This window comes from Triplophysa rosa, linkage group LG19, assembly GCF_024868665.1.
Source record: "Triplophysa rosa linkage group LG19, Trosa_1v2, whole genome shotgun sequence".
Lineage (NCBI taxonomy): Eukaryota > Metazoa > Chordata > Actinopteri > Cypriniformes > Nemacheilidae > Triplophysa > Triplophysa rosa.
Window position 1 is genome coordinate 13,648,801 of NC_079908.1, and position 18,368 is coordinate 13,667,168.

The 18,368-nt window shown below is 39.4% G+C and overlaps 3 protein-coding genes across 7 annotated transcripts in view; 2 read left to right on the top strand and 1 right to left on the bottom strand.

Annotated features, from left to right (window-relative positions):
• Positions 1–12,059, top strand: part of ank1b (ankyrin 1, erythrocytic b) — a 63,101-nt gene extending 51,042 nt beyond the window's left edge. For all 4 annotated transcript variants that reach the window (XM_057359474.1, XM_057359475.1, XM_057359476.1 and 1 more), the window contains 9 exons: positions 161–245; positions 1,933–2,007; positions 2,103–2,234; positions 2,387–2,545; positions 6,825–7,476; positions 7,565–7,853; positions 7,967–8,047; positions 8,782–8,873; positions 9,011–12,059. In XM_057359474.1, the coding sequence (XP_057215457.1) occupies positions 161–245; positions 1,933–2,007; positions 2,103–2,234; positions 2,387–2,545; positions 6,825–7,476; positions 7,565–7,853; positions 7,967–8,047; positions 8,782–8,850 (1,542 nt within the window). In that variant the 3' untranslated portion in view covers positions 8,851–8,873; positions 9,011–12,059. The remainder of the gene's footprint in view (positions 1–160; positions 246–1,932; positions 2,008–2,102; positions 2,235–2,386; positions 2,546–6,824; positions 7,477–7,564; positions 7,854–7,966; positions 8,048–8,781; positions 8,874–9,010) is intronic.
• A 141-nt stretch (positions 12,060–12,200) lies between these two features.
• Positions 12,201–15,234, top strand: eif4ebp1 (eukaryotic translation initiation factor 4E binding protein 1). 2 transcript variants are annotated; one of them, XM_057359480.1, is made up of 4 exons: positions 12,201–12,390; positions 12,468–12,663; positions 14,095–14,286; positions 14,517–15,234. In XM_057359480.1, the coding sequence occupies exons 2-4, from the start codon at positions 12,528–12,530 to the stop codon at positions 14,546–14,548; spliced, it is 360 nt and encodes a 119-aa protein (XP_057215463.1). In that variant the 5' UTR covers positions 12,201–12,390; positions 12,468–12,527; the 3' UTR covers positions 14,549–15,234. The 2 variants fall into 2 exon arrangements, with proteins under 2 accessions (XP_057215463.1, XP_057215462.1); XM_057359479.1 differs by having other exon boundaries at positions 12,202–12,390; positions 12,474–12,663.
• Positions 15,235–15,482: 248 nt separating this feature from the next.
• On the bottom strand, positions 15,483–17,489 carry ndr1 (nodal-related 1). Its single transcript, XM_057359754.1, has 3 exons — positions 17,216–17,489; positions 15,875–16,638; positions 15,483–15,774 (listed from the first exon to the last, which is right to left on the bottom strand). Exons 1-3 carry the CDS (start codon positions 17,487–17,489, stop codon positions 15,625–15,627), a joined length of 1,188 nt encoding a protein of 395 aa, XP_057215737.1. The 3' UTR covers positions 15,483–15,624.
• Between the last annotated feature and the right edge of the window lie 879 nt (positions 17,490–18,368).

Sequence of the window (18,368 nt, forward strand, 5' to 3'; positions counted from 1 at the left end):
ATTTTCAGCAGAAAATGCAATAAAATAATTCATTCATATTATATATTTTAACCATTACTGCCGTTAGAATGGTTTCCTGAAAATGACCCTATCACCTTTGAATATTGTTTTTCTGACTCTTATGTCAGTTCCTTGTGTGTATTCTTTTTTATTCTTTAAGGTGGTGGGCAGTGACGAGAGACGGAGAACGTTGACCCCTCTTGCCCTGAGAGAGAGATACAGCGCCCTAAATGAGTCGGGCCTGGGTAAGACATATTGCTGTCCTTTCAGCAGAAGAGAAGGGGGGCTTCTGAATGCTGTGCCCATGTCCTTGCTTCTATACCTGCCCATTTATTCATGCATGGCTCTGATTGATGCTAAGCACTGCCTTCTTTCAGGGTGGTGGTGGGATTGCGCTCAGAGGGGCTATCTCTAACACAGGCAGGTCTCAGAGGTCGAGCCACAGAGCGAATGAGCAGAAATATAGCGCATGGTGCTGGTTTGATTCCAGCTGTAATACTCTTAGCATGGCAAGCTCCAGCTTTTGAGAATGAGCTTTAGTAAGGGAAAGACTGCAAAATGTTGCTTGTTTAGAGGTACGGTAGAGTCGTAGTAGAAAGGGTCTGGGAGGTTTGAGGTGTCTTAGATGTCCAAGACACTTCACCATCGTCAGTGTTCTCGAAGGGGATGATGCCAACTAATGTATGTAGAGGGCAGATTTTGACCAGTTTTAGGTAAGTGTTGACCAGCATTATGGTTTCGGTCGGTTTGGTTGGTTATTACTTTTATCAAGTTTACTGGGAATTTTGTAGTGGATTGATATATTGATATATAATTACTGTTGCATTATAGAGGCTGTATTTCACTACAAAGCCATGATAGAGGCCATTCAGGTGGTTTCCATTAGGGTTTCTGTAATTCACTTTAGCCACTGCTAATGTGATATACATCACACAAAAATCATTATCATCTAATTTAGACCAAAAAATGAACAGCAGGAAATGTTATGTACAAAGTCATGTTGTAACACAATTTAAATAAGTAATATTTAAGATTCAACACTAGTTATAGGTCACTAATCAAAGAGGCAAATTTGAGATGTTGACCAGATTTAAACTCCTTTGAACAAGAGTAATGGCTGGAATACGCTACAAGACTTTTAAAATCTGAGCAGATTTTTTTTAAACTAGACATCATACACTTGCACAATTTTTGAAAGTTTCAGATAGAAACACACTAACTGATATGTATATCAGATTTATATTGATACATATAACTGATCAAATCAAAAAGTCTTGTAGTGTATTTTAGCCTTAAGACGCACACAAGATGATGCTGGATAACAAGAGCCATCAGGTTTGGAAAATGCTAAAGCAATTGGGAATTCTGAAATTGATATTAAAATTGTCAAAATAACAGAAAAGATGCTGTGTGTTTTTTCAGACCTCAAATACTACAAAGAAAACAAGTTTGTATTCACCTTTAAGCAATACAACAACAGTAATATTTGTAAATGTATTGTATGTATATAAATGTATTTATTTATTTAGGAAAAGTTCAAAAATATTTTTTTATGCAATAACATCTTAACATGCTGTCAGTCTTTCACATTGCTGTTGGATGACTTTGTCACTACTGACTCCTGAGGTTTGGTTTTGTTGAAATTGAACAGACACTGGACTGAAATGAACAAAATACATCTAGAAATGCTGATTAAATGAACATTTGGATGGGTCTCTTAATTTTTTTCCGCGGCTGTATATTGTGTTTTAAGGGAATAGTTTACCCAAAAATGAAATTTATGCAATAATTTACCATCATCCCATCCTAGATGTACGTCTCTTAGTCTCCCAGTATGGCGCTTTAACTGTGTCACATTGAAATATCATCCTTGTAATCAATACCAAACAGTATTTAAGTAAAAAACTGTGATATCATTTCTCTTTGATCCAGCCACTGTGAATGTCATAGAGAAAACTGAGATGAAGATCTCACTAATATCTGAACAGCTGGGACTGAGCTGGACAGGTAACAATCTGATTTTATTATCTCCTTCCCTCATGGTAATAATCCATCCCCCTAAACTCACGTGCTATGTGTTCTTTCATGTGTTGTGTTTGTAGAGCTGGCGAGGGAGCTGCAGTTTGGTGTGGACGACATTAATCGGATCAGAGTGGAGAATCCCAACTCCCTACTGGACCAAAGTTCAGCTCTCCTCAACCTGTGGGTTAGCCGAGAGGACAAGAAAGCCAAGTGTGAGGATCTCGAATTAATATTCCACCTCACTGTGACTTTGTACATTCATTTACAGGATATACTTTACATAATGGCGAATCGGGTGTTTTAAGTGTTAAAAGATCAGATTGTTGTAAAGCGAACTCTTCCTCCATCATCACATGTTCTTCAGTGGAGAATCTGTATGGAGCTTTGAAGAACATTGACCGGTCAGACATTGTGAAGTCTCTGGAGGATCAGGCTCCACAGGCGACTCTCGAGGAAGCGGAGGAAGGAGCCTGCAGATTGGCTGATCGTGACTCCACCATGCTTTCTCCAAGTGTCATCAACGGTAAGAACGTACCGCAACTTGCACTGATCTTCTAATCCTTTGGAAATTGTTGAATTGACAAGCAACCCAAAGCTTAGATGTTTGTAATTGCATGGGTTGGCCACTAATTGCATATTAGCTTTAGCCTTCCCAGTAATCCATAGCATGAAATTTGGGATGAAAGAACATTTCAGACAGGACTTGATGAAACTGAATTTTTTGCTCTGATTTTTCTATTTTCATCACTGATGAATCAGGCATGTCATGGCAATGCCATCATTTCCGCCTTGATTATTCATTACTAAACGAAATTCTTAGTAGGGATAAACTGTCACCACACGTGGCGGCGTTATTCGACTAATTCGAGACATCAAGTGTCCTCAAATGCTGCGTTTATTGATAGTCATTTTAAAGCGGTTAAAGTGCACAGCGTAAAAACCAGCAGTAATGCTACCAAACGCAAATTCAGTGTGTATTTGGATACCGGGGTGTGTTTTAAAATATGAAAAACAGAGAGCAGTATGCAGGCTCGTATGGAGGATTACTTCTTAAGGGGCCTCCATACTTGTGTCTGCGATCGTCTCTCTCTCTCTTTCTCCGAACACGTCATCTGCAGCACAGCCGCCCTGCTCTTCCTCTTCACAGCTCTCCTCTTCGACCTCTGACCTCATAATGACCTCCTCTGGGCCTCCTTTTCCTCTCATTCTTGTTTAGTTTTTTTCTTTTGTTGCTAGTTCCCATTTCGTGTGGGAGCTGCACTGTGTCTGTATGCACGTGCATGTTGCTTGTGTTTTCTAGAAAAAAACTGTGTATTGTGAGGCTTCGAATAAAGCCTTTGTTTTTCTTGTTCTTTAACAGACTTGTGTGCATGGCATGCTTTTAACGTACAAATATTCTCCTTGTGTATATTTCACTAATTGTTTTCCTGAGTGATGGTTTAACTCCTTGAACAATAATCTGAGAAACTCTCCTCATCTTTGGTAACTGTTGATGTTGTGGTTCTACGCCCTGCTGTTTTGTTGGCTACAGTTTACATAATGCTCTGGAAATGGATCTGTGACTCTTACGTTGCGGAAGCATTTTTGAAACGTTATGTTTTAACTGAGATATTCCTGTTCGTGTCTTTTGATGTCGTGTGTGTGTATGTTTGTGTGTCACGCAATCATAGTGTGACACCCTTTTTACCACAGGGCTCTGTTGCTGATGTAATGGGCTGTATTTACAGGTGAAATAGTATAGCCATTAGCGACACCTAGTGGCTAAAATCTAAATCTTACCAAAGGCCTATTAGATATGTTGTTAGCAAATTATGCAACAATTTAATAAATGATGTAATGTAAATGTAAATCTGTTTAAGCATGTGAATGCAGCCCAAACCTGTATGTGTGCGTGTGCATAAGACAAAGAAAAATTTCACTCCATACACTCCTTAGTCGATAAGATAATCAGATCACAGTGTCGTGCGTGGTATCATAATATTTTAGAGCCATAATTGTGTGTGTTATGTTGTGAGTTTGTGATTTGGTGTGTGTTTTACATTTACTGTGGTTGCACGTGTAAGTGATTTGTATGTGTGTCTGGGTGTGTGTTTTCATATGTGCTTTATCTATATAAAAATAGTGTTGTGTTTGTGTGATTTTGTCAGCACTTTTTTACACATTGCGTCATGTTGTGTTGCTGTTGTATTTGAATTAGAGTGACAGTAGATGTGTTGTACCTCACGGTGTGCAGTGTGTGTCTGACGCACGTGTGTTCTCATTACTGGGGGCACAGCGAAGGTCTTCATTTATCATTTTCATGATCAGGTTCTTCTCAGCATTTCTTCATTTCTTCTTTTCATTATCTTACCATCCTTCTTTCCATCTATTCATACATCTATCAGCTTATGTGGCACCAGTTGCTGGATAGCAAAATAATAAACTTATAAAAATAGTTTATTGTACAGCTTTTTTTCACATGGATAAATTGCCATAAAAGTCCATTTAAAATAAAAAAGATTCAGGTCTTTTAATGCTTTTGTTTTGTTTTTATATTGTGTTAATATTATACATAATGATCATATTTCTGCCTTCTTACACTCATATTTTGAACATGATTTATTGGCCAAAAAAATGAGAAAACTCAAAAGATGATTAAAGATGAATTTGACTGATAGCATTATCCATTTATTTTTAAAAAGAATTTAAATATTGATAATCTTGTTATTGTACTGATAACCACAATTCTCTTTGCTTTCTTGGATCCTTGAGGCTGAATGTTTCTAATATGTCATATTATCTTCCATTTCATACAATAATGGACAGCTATATCAGCTATATTTATTCCATATCGATTTGAACATGCCCAATGTATAGAAATGTGAAACCTGCATTATGATCATACACACAAGAAAAAGTCATTGTTGCATACTCGTTAAACTGGATGTACTGCTTGGTCCTGTACACAACTTTCATACATACTTGAGAAAGAAAAATCTAACAGGAATCTCTTTGGAATTACTGAGAGTGTTAGTGTGTATGTGTGGGAGGAAGGTATGTTAAAGGAGTATTCTTCAATGTAATATTTATTTACTATATCTGTGGCATGCTGTGATTACCACAGATGATAAATTCAACTTGCTCTGTACAGGAAACATGTTTAGTTAGGCTTTAAATAAAAACTTAGCAGGAAGTAGACAGCACCATGAGATAACCGCAAGATTTAAACATACATGTGTAAGCAGATGACTGATGTGATGTAATTACCTGTCAACCCTATCTTTACAAATGTATTTTTTAGCCTAAATGAACACAGAAACTTTTGCTTGAGAGTATCTGGAAGATGCATGTGTACAATCTTAATTGGTGTTTTGCAAACTCAACTCAGACACTACATAATACTTTACCAGAACTTTAGTCACCAACACAGCAAAATCCCGAGTGTTAAAAAAGGTCAAATTAACTTGACCTTTTTTAACACTGGCGATTTTACTGTGTAGAAATGTTGCCCCACCTAAAAAGGATGTTTTAACATTTTGACAAAATTACAAGCTTTAAAATTCTGATCGAAAGCGAAATATTCCTACTCAGTCAAAAATAAATGCCCCTCAATAACAAAAATGTAACTCCACCTACAACATTATTATATAAAAACATCTGTTTGTTTTCGATTCCAATTCCAAGTGAATGGTTTTTCCAAATAAATAAATAGTTATTCCAACAATTAGGGCTGTCAAACGATTAATCGCAATTAATTCGAAAAGTTTGTATTTACATAATACATGTACCGTGCATATTAATTTTGTATTTATAAACACAAAAACATACATGTATATATTTATTAGAAAATATTTAGATGTGTTTATTTATATTTACTAATTATTTAAATTATAAATGTTTTTTATTTTTATGTATTATATTTTTCTTAAATATATGCATGTATGTGTATGTTTTATAAATACAAAATTAATATGCACAATACACAGACATGTATTATGTAAACACAAAATTTAATTCTGGATGCATTTAATCACGATTAATCATATAAACAATTATATGTACATATTTAATTTTTACTGGGTTGACATTTATTTTAGTGTATGGTTGCATAGAAATTATTGTCTAGGAATCAACAGCATGCCACATGTGTGATACATATACAGGACGCTAGTGTTCAAAGGTTTTGAAATACTTGACTGAATTCTTTTCTCATGATTTAAAAAAATGTTTTATGTGAAGGTGTGTGTTTAAATGTTTGAAATTACAAATATAATTGTGCCAACATATTCATTTCTTAATACTTCATTAGAAATAAGTAGTTTTGATATAGATGACTTGGATAAAAAACTGCCAAACAAAAGAGCGCACAACATAGTTTTGTATGTTTTTAGTGACAACATAAATAAATCAATACTATGGTATTCCACGAGTTTACTTTTATTCAAAAATGTGGAAAAGGTGTAAATAAAGAATGAGTGAATGTTTCAAAACTTCTGAACGGTAGTGTCGATATTCGGTAGTAAAACAGAATATTCCTTTAATAGTGGATTGCTTGTTGTGAACAAATAAAATGCCTTATATCTTTTCACAGAAGGACAATCATATGAGCCTGCATTTACAATTATTTCCACATTTATTGCTGTTAAACTCACAATAATCCTCCCAACTGATCATTTCCATGACGCACTATAATCACGTATCTATAATAATGGACACCGAGCACTGTGTGTCCTGCTGCATGCCCTCTTAGAGAGGGTCAGGGACCCTTCACATATCCCCACTATGTCTGTGTGGTGTTAGCGTTGCCTTTCTTGTCTGGCCAGGTTATGGGCTGGTGCAGGAGGAGCTGCTCTCCCCCGCTTCTATGCAGTACAGCCTGCCCTCCCCACTGGGCATCGAGCCATACTGGCAGGAGGTGTCCAGCCTGGAATGCGCTCCCATCGCCACCACTGAGGAGGACACGATGATGGAGATGTCAGATGTGCAGGTGTGGCCAGCGGGGGTCAGTCCGTCACTGGTAACAGTCGAGGACTCGTCCCTGGACTGCAGCAGCCGCGCGGACGACTCTGAGGCCAACACGTTGAGTCTGCCCTGCAGCAGCTTGGGGAGGCCTAGCAGCGGAGCCAGCGGGGCCAGTGGCTCTATCATGGAGCTAGAGGAGGAGGAGGAAGAAGAGGAAGTCGATGAAGATGACATACAGCACGACCTGGCATCCGGATGCACGGAAAAAGCTTGGGCTAGTGGCGCTGTCCCAAAGTCCAACTACAATGGGCAGGCCGGAGGTCAGAGGTCGGAGGGCAAGAGGACAGAGGTGGTGGCGGGCGGCAGTGTGACGTGTGTAGCTAGAGGAGGAGGAAAGGGTGGAAAGGGGGCAAGTTCAGAGGAAAAGTTTTCTGTACTTACAGGGCAACAGATCTACGCCCAGTTGTGCGAGAGAACCGGATTGACACGAGCGTTAGAACACAACGGAGACAGGTATGAATCCAATCCATACGCCACTATTTGTTTTAGACAGACAAGCAACACAAAACTTACACAGCATTTCTCCATCCAAACTTTGCAGGCTTGGTGGCGGGGCTTTCCAGCCGTACTCGCAGGAGAAAGAAGGTTCCCTCCACAGCTGGTCCCAACCCAAAGCAAAGCAGACCATAGATGCCATGATGTCATCGTCCCAGGACCACAATCAGTCACGTGTAGCACAGGAGGCCCTCCTTACACCGGTATGTGATACAGGCCATTTGGAGGTCCTGCGTGGGCGTCTGCTGGGCACTCAGCCCTTTGATAAAGGGCTGGGCTTCTCCCATCAGGAGGGAGAATTGCTGGCATGGGACAAGGACAGACGGAAGGCACAGGTGTGTCCTCTGGGCTGTCCAGTCTGAGCAAAGTGCATAATTTGGGAAAGTGCTGATATTGGATTGTTTTCCGAGAATGGAATTGAACCATAACTGTTGTTTGCTCCTTGCAGAAGGATGATCCAATAGATCTCACCGGTGATCACCTCCATGAAGAGAAGTTTGCCGATGAGCACGGGAATGTTGTGAGCAAGGTGGGTGTCACAGTTTCAGATTTATAGTTAGGCTATACCATAACCATATACCATCAGTTAAAACAGGATGTTTTCTGTACATTCAAATGCCATATTTTCTATTGTTGAATTACATTATAAATATACAGATCTGCAAAAAAATTAAGAGATCACTTCTTATATTGACCAGTCTGTCCAGTTTTCATTTTCCTCAAATGAATGCAGATAAAACAAAAAACTAATAGAAACAAAATATGCTTTTCAAAACCTCATTAAAAGAAATGTCCACATGTATTTCCCTTGTGCCTTTGAAGGGCTTGACCCCATAATTGCTGCTTGCAGCTATATTTTGTTTGGGAGAAATGTTGTCACTAATACACAGAAAGAAACAAAAATGATAATTTTACCTTAACACATACCTACAAATAGTCAATTGAGAACAACTGAAAATAATTTTCAAGTGATCACTTTTCAGAGCCATATCTATATAGAGGAAATAATATATATTTCTAAATAATGTTTTAAATTGAACAAATCCATTGTAGATGCACATGTTACCAGGTGAAGTAAATGTTTCAGCTTGTGCGCATTTTTTTTACAGTTTATTGCTCTCTAAATGTCGGCATTGGCCATTAAAAACACATATTTGTTGACCAGTACTTTATAGTTCCTTCCAGCAGACTTATATAATAACCCTAGTAATGTAAGATCCTCTGGGAGTTTGTAAAGCCTTGTCTTTTCTCTCTTTGCTCCAGTTGGGTGTGGATGTGAAGAGGGATGTACAGGCCGTGAAGCACTCCAGTCTACGAAGAGTAAAGCACTGAAACCAACACATATTGTCCTGAAGGTATGATATGCTCCAGTGATATGACCATCAGTTGTATGTTGTACTACAAAACGTGACTTCGTTTGGCTTGCTGGGGGAAATGGAATTCTATCTCTAACTTAAAGAAGCAATTTGTTTATGAGCGATTGTTCTTCCAGGGTCGGACATCCACTGCCAAACCATCCTTCACCTACGCACACTTGGGAGAAAGGACGACACACGGAACAAGGGGAAAAAACATAAGCCGAGGAATTAAAAACAAGCAGTAAAAGAGATCAACAACACATCCCGTCCAAACCCAACAACAGTCAAGTCACCGGAACGAAAAGGAGAAGGAGTCCTACCTGTAGTTTTGTAACATTTATAAACAGAAAAAAGCAACTAGCTTAGGGCATGAACTTGTTTTGTACAAAACGCGGAAAAAAACAACAGCAAACAAAAAGTGCTTCCTGTAAACGCATGACTGACTGCTGGTGCATGACCTACGAGCTGTCATTATCTAAGAAAACTGAGGGGGTACAAGGTAAAGGGCCGTTCCCGGATTGGGTTGGGGGGTACTCAACGACCTTTTATCTTGAAAAACAGGAGTCTCTGGAACACAACAGCCCAAAAAAGCAACAGTTCTTTATTTTGTCGAACGGATTGTCAAAACACAGCAGCATAGTTGATGCTAAGCCTGTCCCTTCATTTACACAGGCCCTTTATCCTGTTATTTAATGTGATATATGCACTCTATGCTACGTGAATGTGTGTCGGTGTGTGTGCGTGTGTCGGTATCTAATGCATGTGTACTTGCTTCTGAGCTTTTTTTCTGGATCGGTCAGAGCTAATTTGGTGTTTGCCATGGAAATGAGAATAAGCCTCTGTGCTCTCCTGCTCGTGAACGTCCGTCCGACTTTGTGAAACGTATTTGTGTTCCTTTGAACTCTGTCGGCCACCTATTGCTTTTGCTATGATTTTAAAGGGCCCCCTTCCTTCGGACAGTGTTAACATTTGGTCTTAACTTGAAGGTGGCAAAGCTCTGTATGTACAACACCCCATGTTTCTGACAACCTATGGAGGGCACACGCTTATATTGTCTTCTATTGTGTTCTGACAGTTCACGACCCTATTTTCATCTCGACCTCTGACCAACCGACCATCTGTTCATCCACATTTGTTACTCCGCTTTATGCTAAGCCACCATGTCGGACCGATTTCAGAGACTAATGTAGCATTGCATGCTGGTTAACACTCTTTTCATGCTGTTCTCTGGGGTTGGCACTCGGCCCCTTAGTTTTGATTTATTCTATATTATTTATCAAGCTGTGCTGGTGAAAAATGATTGTAGCTGTGACACGTGGGGCTTGGGGACTATCTCTGAGTAACTGCTTTTGTGATGTTTGGGATTTAAGATGGTGAAAAGGATGCATTTTAAACTTGATTTCTTTTTCTTTTAGATGTACAGTTTTAAATAGACAGATAAATATACAGACAGCACTGTGACAGTCCACCTTAAAATTGACCCCTGAACTGTGAACTCTCAACTGTCTGTCTCACTTTTTGGTTTCAAATGTCTTACTATTACGTACCAACATAGTACTCACACATACCAACAAGGTTATACTTAACTTGTCCACCTACGGGATTCTTTACTATTGCAAGCACATGTTAACGATGTCCTGTTGACAACATTCGCATGGATCACCTTTGTTGATTTTATTTTACTATGAAAGAGCCCAAACATAACTCTTAAAATATAGTCTACCAAAGCAATAATATCAACGTGCTGAAACAGTTGGGATACTGCGTTGTCGCTGGTGTGCGTGTTTCCGTGTTCATCTGAACCTGTCTCTGTGAGTGCTTGTGTGTTCAGTATCTACTGTATTTACCCAACATTTTAGTAGCATTTGTAAGATGTAAGCATGCACAAGTATCTCACAAAGGTCAAACAGTATGCAATTACGTGATCTACACACCAACTCGAGTTCCCTGAACGGAGATAGCTGTGTAATGGGCAAAGCATTGTTTATGGAGTCATGACTGGCAAGCCGAATGCTGAAAATCAGGGAAGGTGCTCAGCATTTAACCACAGCGCAGTAGCTTACATAGTCATGGGCACGCCGTGATCTCGGTTCACACATTCATATCATTTAGTTTGAGATGAGTGAATGAGCGGACGCATGAATGATCAACTGAATAAATGAATGAACTTATCGTCCAATCAAAGACATGTTTAATTAAGGAATGCATGGACAATTGGATGAATGACATTGATTGTACTTTGTATTTAAACATTTTAAATTAGATCCTTGTGATTCTTTATCTGGGGTTCAGTGATGTTGTTTGCTTTGTGAAATTGCACACATCCCTTCTCACCAACAGTCATTGAGACATTCATGAATTCTGCCTCACACTGTATATTATTTTTCACAGTTCACTCAGGTTTGTGTTGACAAATGATTTCTCTTCCATGTTTCTGGTTTGTGACATATATAGGTAAATCCACTCTCAGCCGTATGAGGACTGTCAGTGAGGGGTGTTGTGGGTAGGGATAGTGACCTTAGCATGAAGGACATGGAAACATGTTCGGTACCTTATTGCTGCTGTAACGGTTGAATATGTTTAATATTCTGAAAACAAAGTGGGGAAAGGGAAGAAAATATTTTGTTTTTTTGTTTGTTTTGAACGGAACAAAATGATTCATTCATTGCAATCGTTATGTATTAAAGAGTTTATGTAAAATGTTTAACTGTTGCAAAAATCTAGACTTCACCTATACTCCTTTAGAATGGATTAATGACAATATAAACGCAATATCATATTACTCTGTACTAAGGAATGCAACTGCGCACATGCACAGAAAAGATGTTTTTAATAAAGAATATATGTATAAATATATGACAAAATATATTTAATTAGAATGCTATGCACCCTTATTAGAGTTGTTATGGATGTACTTATACTAGTTAGAATCCAGTGCTACATGCCCATGTCATGGGGAATGTAGAGGCTTTGTAGCTATTTGAACATGTTTTCGTCTTCTTTCTTTTTTTATTGTAATGGAGAGAGGAAATACGAACATTGAATATATATACAAGCCTTTTATTCAGAATCATTCTCACATGAAGATATGTATAGACCATTTACCCTGCACACCAGCTCAGATCATTTACGAACATTAATAAAGAAAGATGTGACATATTGTGGCACTGTGTGCGTGTGTAAAGGCGTTCCAAAGGGCGCGACGTCAGATTTGAATATGTCGCGTTTGCGTAAACATTCTTAAAACTACAATTCCCATATTCCTCCTGCAATTCCGCCATACACCAGTGGGGGCGACATTGTGCTCGTTCTCAGTTTTAAATAGCCCTTTCCTGGTAATGTTTTGTTGAGTGCGTGGTGTGTGCATGAGGGAGTGAGAGAGAGAGAAAACGTGGTCACGGAGAAGCCTAGCATTTTAGCTAGCGTGCGAGTGTGTGAATGAAGCGTTATACAATATCAAATATTTAGTATTATTTATTTTTGTATGTAGTCAAGTTTGCCAGAAACTGAGAAGGTAAATCTTTGTAAAAGGTAACTTGCTGCTAACAAACAGGTTGTATTCGTTTTAAAGTGTTTTATCGATTTATCGAGGTGCAGAGACACGATTTAATAAAGGCAGCTTTCTGAGTTTGTGGCCAGCATAGTGTCAAAATGTCCATGGGCAGCCAGAAGACCACCAGCAAGGCGATTCCGACCACCAGACGAGTCACAATCAACGATGCGGCCCATATGCCTCATGATTATTCTACAACGCCCGGAGGGACCCTCTTTAGCACGACTCCTGGAGGTAAATGTCACGCGTTTGCGGATGAATAATTCGGCTGCATTCTCGTGCATTGTTTTTGTTGTGCTCGCGACATAGCGATGCATTCTAGAGCTCGTGCACGGCGTGCATGTCTTTGTGCCTGACAGACCGCTTTGCGCGTGCTCCGCCAGTTATGACCTCATACTGCTTCAGTCCTGCATTTGTTTTACTTTGAACTGCAGTTCAAATGTATAATAAAAAAACAATGTTTAAGGAAAACGTTGTTGTTTTATTAGCTGCTTGACAAGTTTGCAGGTCGTAGAGTTCCTTATAGACACGGTGTGAATGTACACACAAATGTTCTGCAATGTCTCTAAAGCTGGACCTTTAAATATTCTTATATATTACTGCAATTTCGTATACGACTTCAGTTTATGACGTACAACGTTGCTTTGTCAGATTGTAAACAGTCGTCAAAAGACAACGTGACACTTGACGAGTCTTGTGACTGTAGGCTGGTTTCCTTGTTGATGCGGCCACTTCTGTTTTTCTAACTCTTAAGAAAGGCTCGTCGTCTTGTACTGTACTGTGATTTAAGTTAATGACATTCAACGAATAAACATTAAGAGCACTGTGATTTTACACACATAATACGTCATGTAACGTGCGTGCGTAACGTCGTATGAGTTGCACTTCAAGGTTATTTTTAATACAAGAGATTTTTTTTCCATATCGCATCGAATGTATGATTTGGTTGTCGTTTGTGTACTACTTCGTGCAAACCCTTAAGAATATTATTAACCATGGTTCTAAACCTATGGCGATAGTAATAAAACCATCACTATAGTAACCGCAGTTTTACCTTGATGTTTGTAGAAATACTATGGTAATACCGTTTCTACACTTACTATAATTTTGTATGATAATAAACAATTTCTTAAAGAAAACCACGCTTGTAAGCTACATTTGTGTTGTACTGTTGTTTATGCTCAGTGGGCTTGTAGTTAATTCAGTTCAAGGATATGTTGTGCTGATGTGTGTGAAGGTTGACATTAGGCTCAACTGGACTGATAGGACAGGAGCTGATAGTGTTTTCACTACACATGTTCAGCCTGCTGCTCTCTGTGCTTTTCTCTTAACAATTCATTGATAAAGTATTTTACTACATGGATAAATCTTTTAAAATGGTGATTGTTGCAAACTGCACAGTCATTGAGACATGTTTGGATGCGTATCGAATGCAACTGTTTTTACAAATGTGTTCGATATGACAGCATCTGAGTGTACCTGGCTGTCCTCATATATGTTGCACAATCTCATGAGCTCTTGGTCACCACTGCATTTGTACTACCTATGACAGCTTCCCCCATGACCTCCCCCATTAGATAAAGCTTTTAAATGTGATTGGATTAAGAGGTAATTAGTAATTCAACATTGAAATTTACTTAATCCAACTATTACTCTATTTCATAGGCACCAGGATCGTCTATGACCGAAAGTTCCTCCTGGACTGTCGCAGCTCCCCGTTGGCCCGTACTCCCCCCTGCTGTCTCCCTAACATTCCAGGGGTGACCATTCCCCCCTCGGTCCCCATGAATAATGACAAGGGCTTCCCCAAACTGACTGTCAATAACAATAACAGCTCCCCTGCTGACAAGAGCGCAGGTATATTTATCTGATTACAGACTCCCATCATTAAACGCTTTAAGCATTAACATTCAAATCAACATTATGACTAGTCCGTAGGAGACCAGTCAGTCCTAAAGTACGAGGTAAAGACGTCAACGTGTTGACATTAATAGACATTATAATTATAAAGGTTTAGCCCGTCTTGTTGTTCACCCAAATTATGAAAATGAGTTAACATTGTTACATTTGATTTGTGATTTTTAAAGGAGAGGATGCCCAGTTTGAAATGGATATCTAACTACAAAAGAGGACCTGCTACAGGAAGGTGACGACTGTAACGAAGATTACTGTGAGGATAACTGGTCCTTGAGGATAAATGCACAAAAGAGTTTTCCTTCCATGTCATCTTTTTTCATTATGTACTGTTCTAATGGCATTTTCTTTTTCTGTATTGATGCTGTCGCTCTAGACGCACAAGCCATTACTTTTGATTCTCAACATCAGCTTACACTGTTGTGCCTGAATAAGACACTGTCTGGGATGTCAGATCAGTGCATCCCAAGCACATTGATGCAGGCAAATCCTGCCCAGCTCTACTTCTGCCTAAAACATGGTGGGCATCTTAATAACCCCCCCATGTTACATTGTTTGATACAGATTGTTTGTGTAGTTTTGCATAATGACCAGAAGGGGGAGCAACAGTACTGCTTGGGTGTTTTCATTACAGTTCGTATGGAGAAAATCCAGGAGAAAACGCATAACATATGGGAATAAAGTTGACCACTTTCCATTTGGCATTATGTAACGAAAAAGTTTAAAGATTTCTGTTTGCCATGAAGAATCATTTTCACCTAAAGTGTCATTCTACAGAATGTAAATGCCTTTGTTGCTGTGAAGTTCTCTGAACTGCCCTGTAATTCCTGAAGAGACATTGTAAGCATTGGAAAAATCAATAAACACCAGATAATTAATATAATGTCCTTATTTAAATTGCAAATAAACAGCATAAAGGAAGAATACAAAATGCAAGAATCGCATTTTAAACACATTTTATTAAATTTCAATTTACATATTCTGCTATTTACAAATCATTAACACAAAAAGTATTACTCTTTCAAAAATAGCTTCAAGTAGTTCAGGTGCCTCTGTGCAGGATACCTCAATCCTTTTAAGTAAACATTCTGTAATAATATTACAAGATATTAAAGTTCATCTTCATACTAATATTTCTATGTCCAAAACAGTCAAACAAAATTTGCTTTTTCATCCTGAACATATCTGTAGTATCTTCGATCGTGCTTTCATAGATATTTGATTTTGGTGAGCATATCCAAATAAAGTGCTGATGTTGAGTCCATTTGGGATTTGGAAGGATCAGTGGCAGCCACATTCTGCGACCACCATCCCTTCGTGGTGTCTCATAACCATCCGGTTCTCATAATAGAGCATAGAAAGTGGGGCCAGACGGGTGGGTACACAGGACACGCACGGGACCCGGTCCGGGTGGTGCATCTTCAAAAGACTCTGCAAATGAGAACAAAAGACAAACATTAGAACCACTCTAGAGGACAAAGGAGCATTTAAAAAAATAGCAACACAAATTATTTAAAAGAACCACACTTGCCTGCATGTAGGCATGGTTAGTTGGAGTGAAGCTCTCGTCTACGGGCGTAGGACAGCCACCTTCACAGCGATGGGCATTGTAGCGCTTTGGATAAACAATCCAGTCGCTCCAGCCGATTTGATCAAAGTCCACCCACATGTCCACCTTTCTGCAAAGTGATTTCTTATCCCCCGCCTCATGCGAAACACCAGGAGTCAAGCCAGGTCCTACTCCTCCACGCACTCTGTCCCCAGATCTGTGGTTCCGCTTTTGACGCCGGGCCACAGAGTCACTTCCACCGCTGGCCCGCTCCAAAGCCACATACTTGGAGTGCTCAGCTGTCTGGATGAGTGTGGATGTCTTGGCCTGGTTCTGTTTGGAATAAACCACCATCATGACCCTGTTCGCCGTGGGATGCTGGACACCCTGCTCCTCATATGCTTTGGTTTCCACTGCAGACATCTGGGTGTGTTCTTCAATGGGCACCATCTCACCTTGATGCAACCAGTATTTAAGAAGTGCTGTGATGTTGAAAACCTTCCAGGAGGATTGGGAAGCTAGGTCGCTCGGTTTGGATTTTACACTGCCGAGGTGAAGCCGCGTTTCAGCGCATGGGTTCTGGTCACACTGACGTTTGGATGAGTGATAGACGTCCACCTCTGCGTTGCCGGTGGAGGGGAATTCTGGAAGGCGAATCCGAAGTTCAGACTGGTGGACGGTGTCGCTTGTCGATATGGAGGACATGTCAAATGTCACGGCCCATTTGTCCCCAATCTGATGGCAACCTGAAAATATTTAGACGAGATGTTAGTTCACCCGGAAAAATAAGAAAGGATAGTCAATTATAAAGTCTAGAAGGATAAGAGATTGTGGTGCTTAATTAGTTTTTCACACATGGGTCTTCAAGACAAGCAGTTAATAAAGTACAAAGTTCTTATTGTGTTGATGTGTATTGCTGCCCAAGCCAACGTCAAACAGACGTCTTGAGCTAATACACACGCTGACTAATAAACATAAGACGTCTCTGGCTAACAGCACCACCCAAACAGCCAGTAGGCCTACACGTATTGAGTACACGTTATTTAATCCGTCAACATATTAAATATACACGAGGTTTATATATTTAATCGTGGTTAAAAATAACTATTTTCAAAATAGTATATTCAATTTATTATTTATTAAAAAAATAAAAGTGATATCTAGATATAATTGATCGCTAAATGCTTAATAAATAAAATAGTAGTAATCAAATACAATACTAATAATACATCAAAATTCGTAAGGCAGTAACAAAAAGCAAAATGCTTTCAAATGAAAATAAAATACTTAAAATTAAAATGTATAAATTATGGCTATGCTCACTTTTGGCGACGAGACTCAAGACAGAATCGGAGTCGTACAGGGTTGGATTCTCATGGCTCATTTGTTTATCGTCTCCGGTCAGCAGGGTCCGGTAGAGGTGCATCATATAAAGCGGATATCGGTTCGTGTGGCGGAGGTGACCAGCCTGACCTCCGCCGCTCCTTCCAGCTGTGCGCATCCTATTCCTGAGGGCCTCGTGAAATCCAGGGAAGGATGCTGCTGCGCTCATTGATCCGACCCAGAGTGCCACGACTGCGCACACAAACGGCGTCATATCAACAAAAAAAGTTATAATCCACCAGGCAGAGAAACGGAATGCTGTTATCTCCTGATCCTTCTCCTACAACGCTCTCCGTAGACTGAGGGTCAAGGGTGCTGCCTGACCGGCTAAGTTTACTTATAGAAACTTGCAGTCTTTTGATGGTCCATGGGTCTTTTGGGTCTTTGAAGTGCCCCTCTGATCCATACTCGCTCAGGGGGAGTTTAAAGGGGTACACGTCCCAGGATCGTCATGTATCGAAACCAGCAGTCTTTTGTGCGTCGGAAGGTGTGAAAACATGAATTCTTCTATACCTGAAGCGCTGTGTATTGAAAGTGCCTTGCAACAATAATATTAGTGGAGCACATTTGTTTAACAATGTGACTTTGATTAAAAGGAGAAACACTCCGATTACAGTAGGCCTATTATTTCTTAGTTTGAATGAAGATAGAGGATGTCATTTTGTTTATATGCTTATGCATTATGTCCGAAGATTACATTTGCAATTATGTCATTGATAATCTCCACATTATTATTACAATAACATTTGAAGACATCACCGCCTCGTTCGGGTGGATCATTTTACTTCTGATGCGTCTATATTCTATTTTACGCAAAGTGTATGGTGCATCGTTTAATTATAGGTCTATTTGCATAAACAACGTTGTTGTCCGAATGAATTCGACCAAACAGCCTATGATATATTAAAATACAATCTTTTTTAGCAATGTCAGAACCAATTACAATCCAAATGTGCAAATAGATATCGAATGACATTGACACTGTCCCGAAAGACCGCACTCAACACTTGTATTTGTAATAAAGCAGATTATCCAACATCGCGTTTGAATGCGATTAGCCAATTTGAATTCTAAGAGATGCACCTCAATGTGG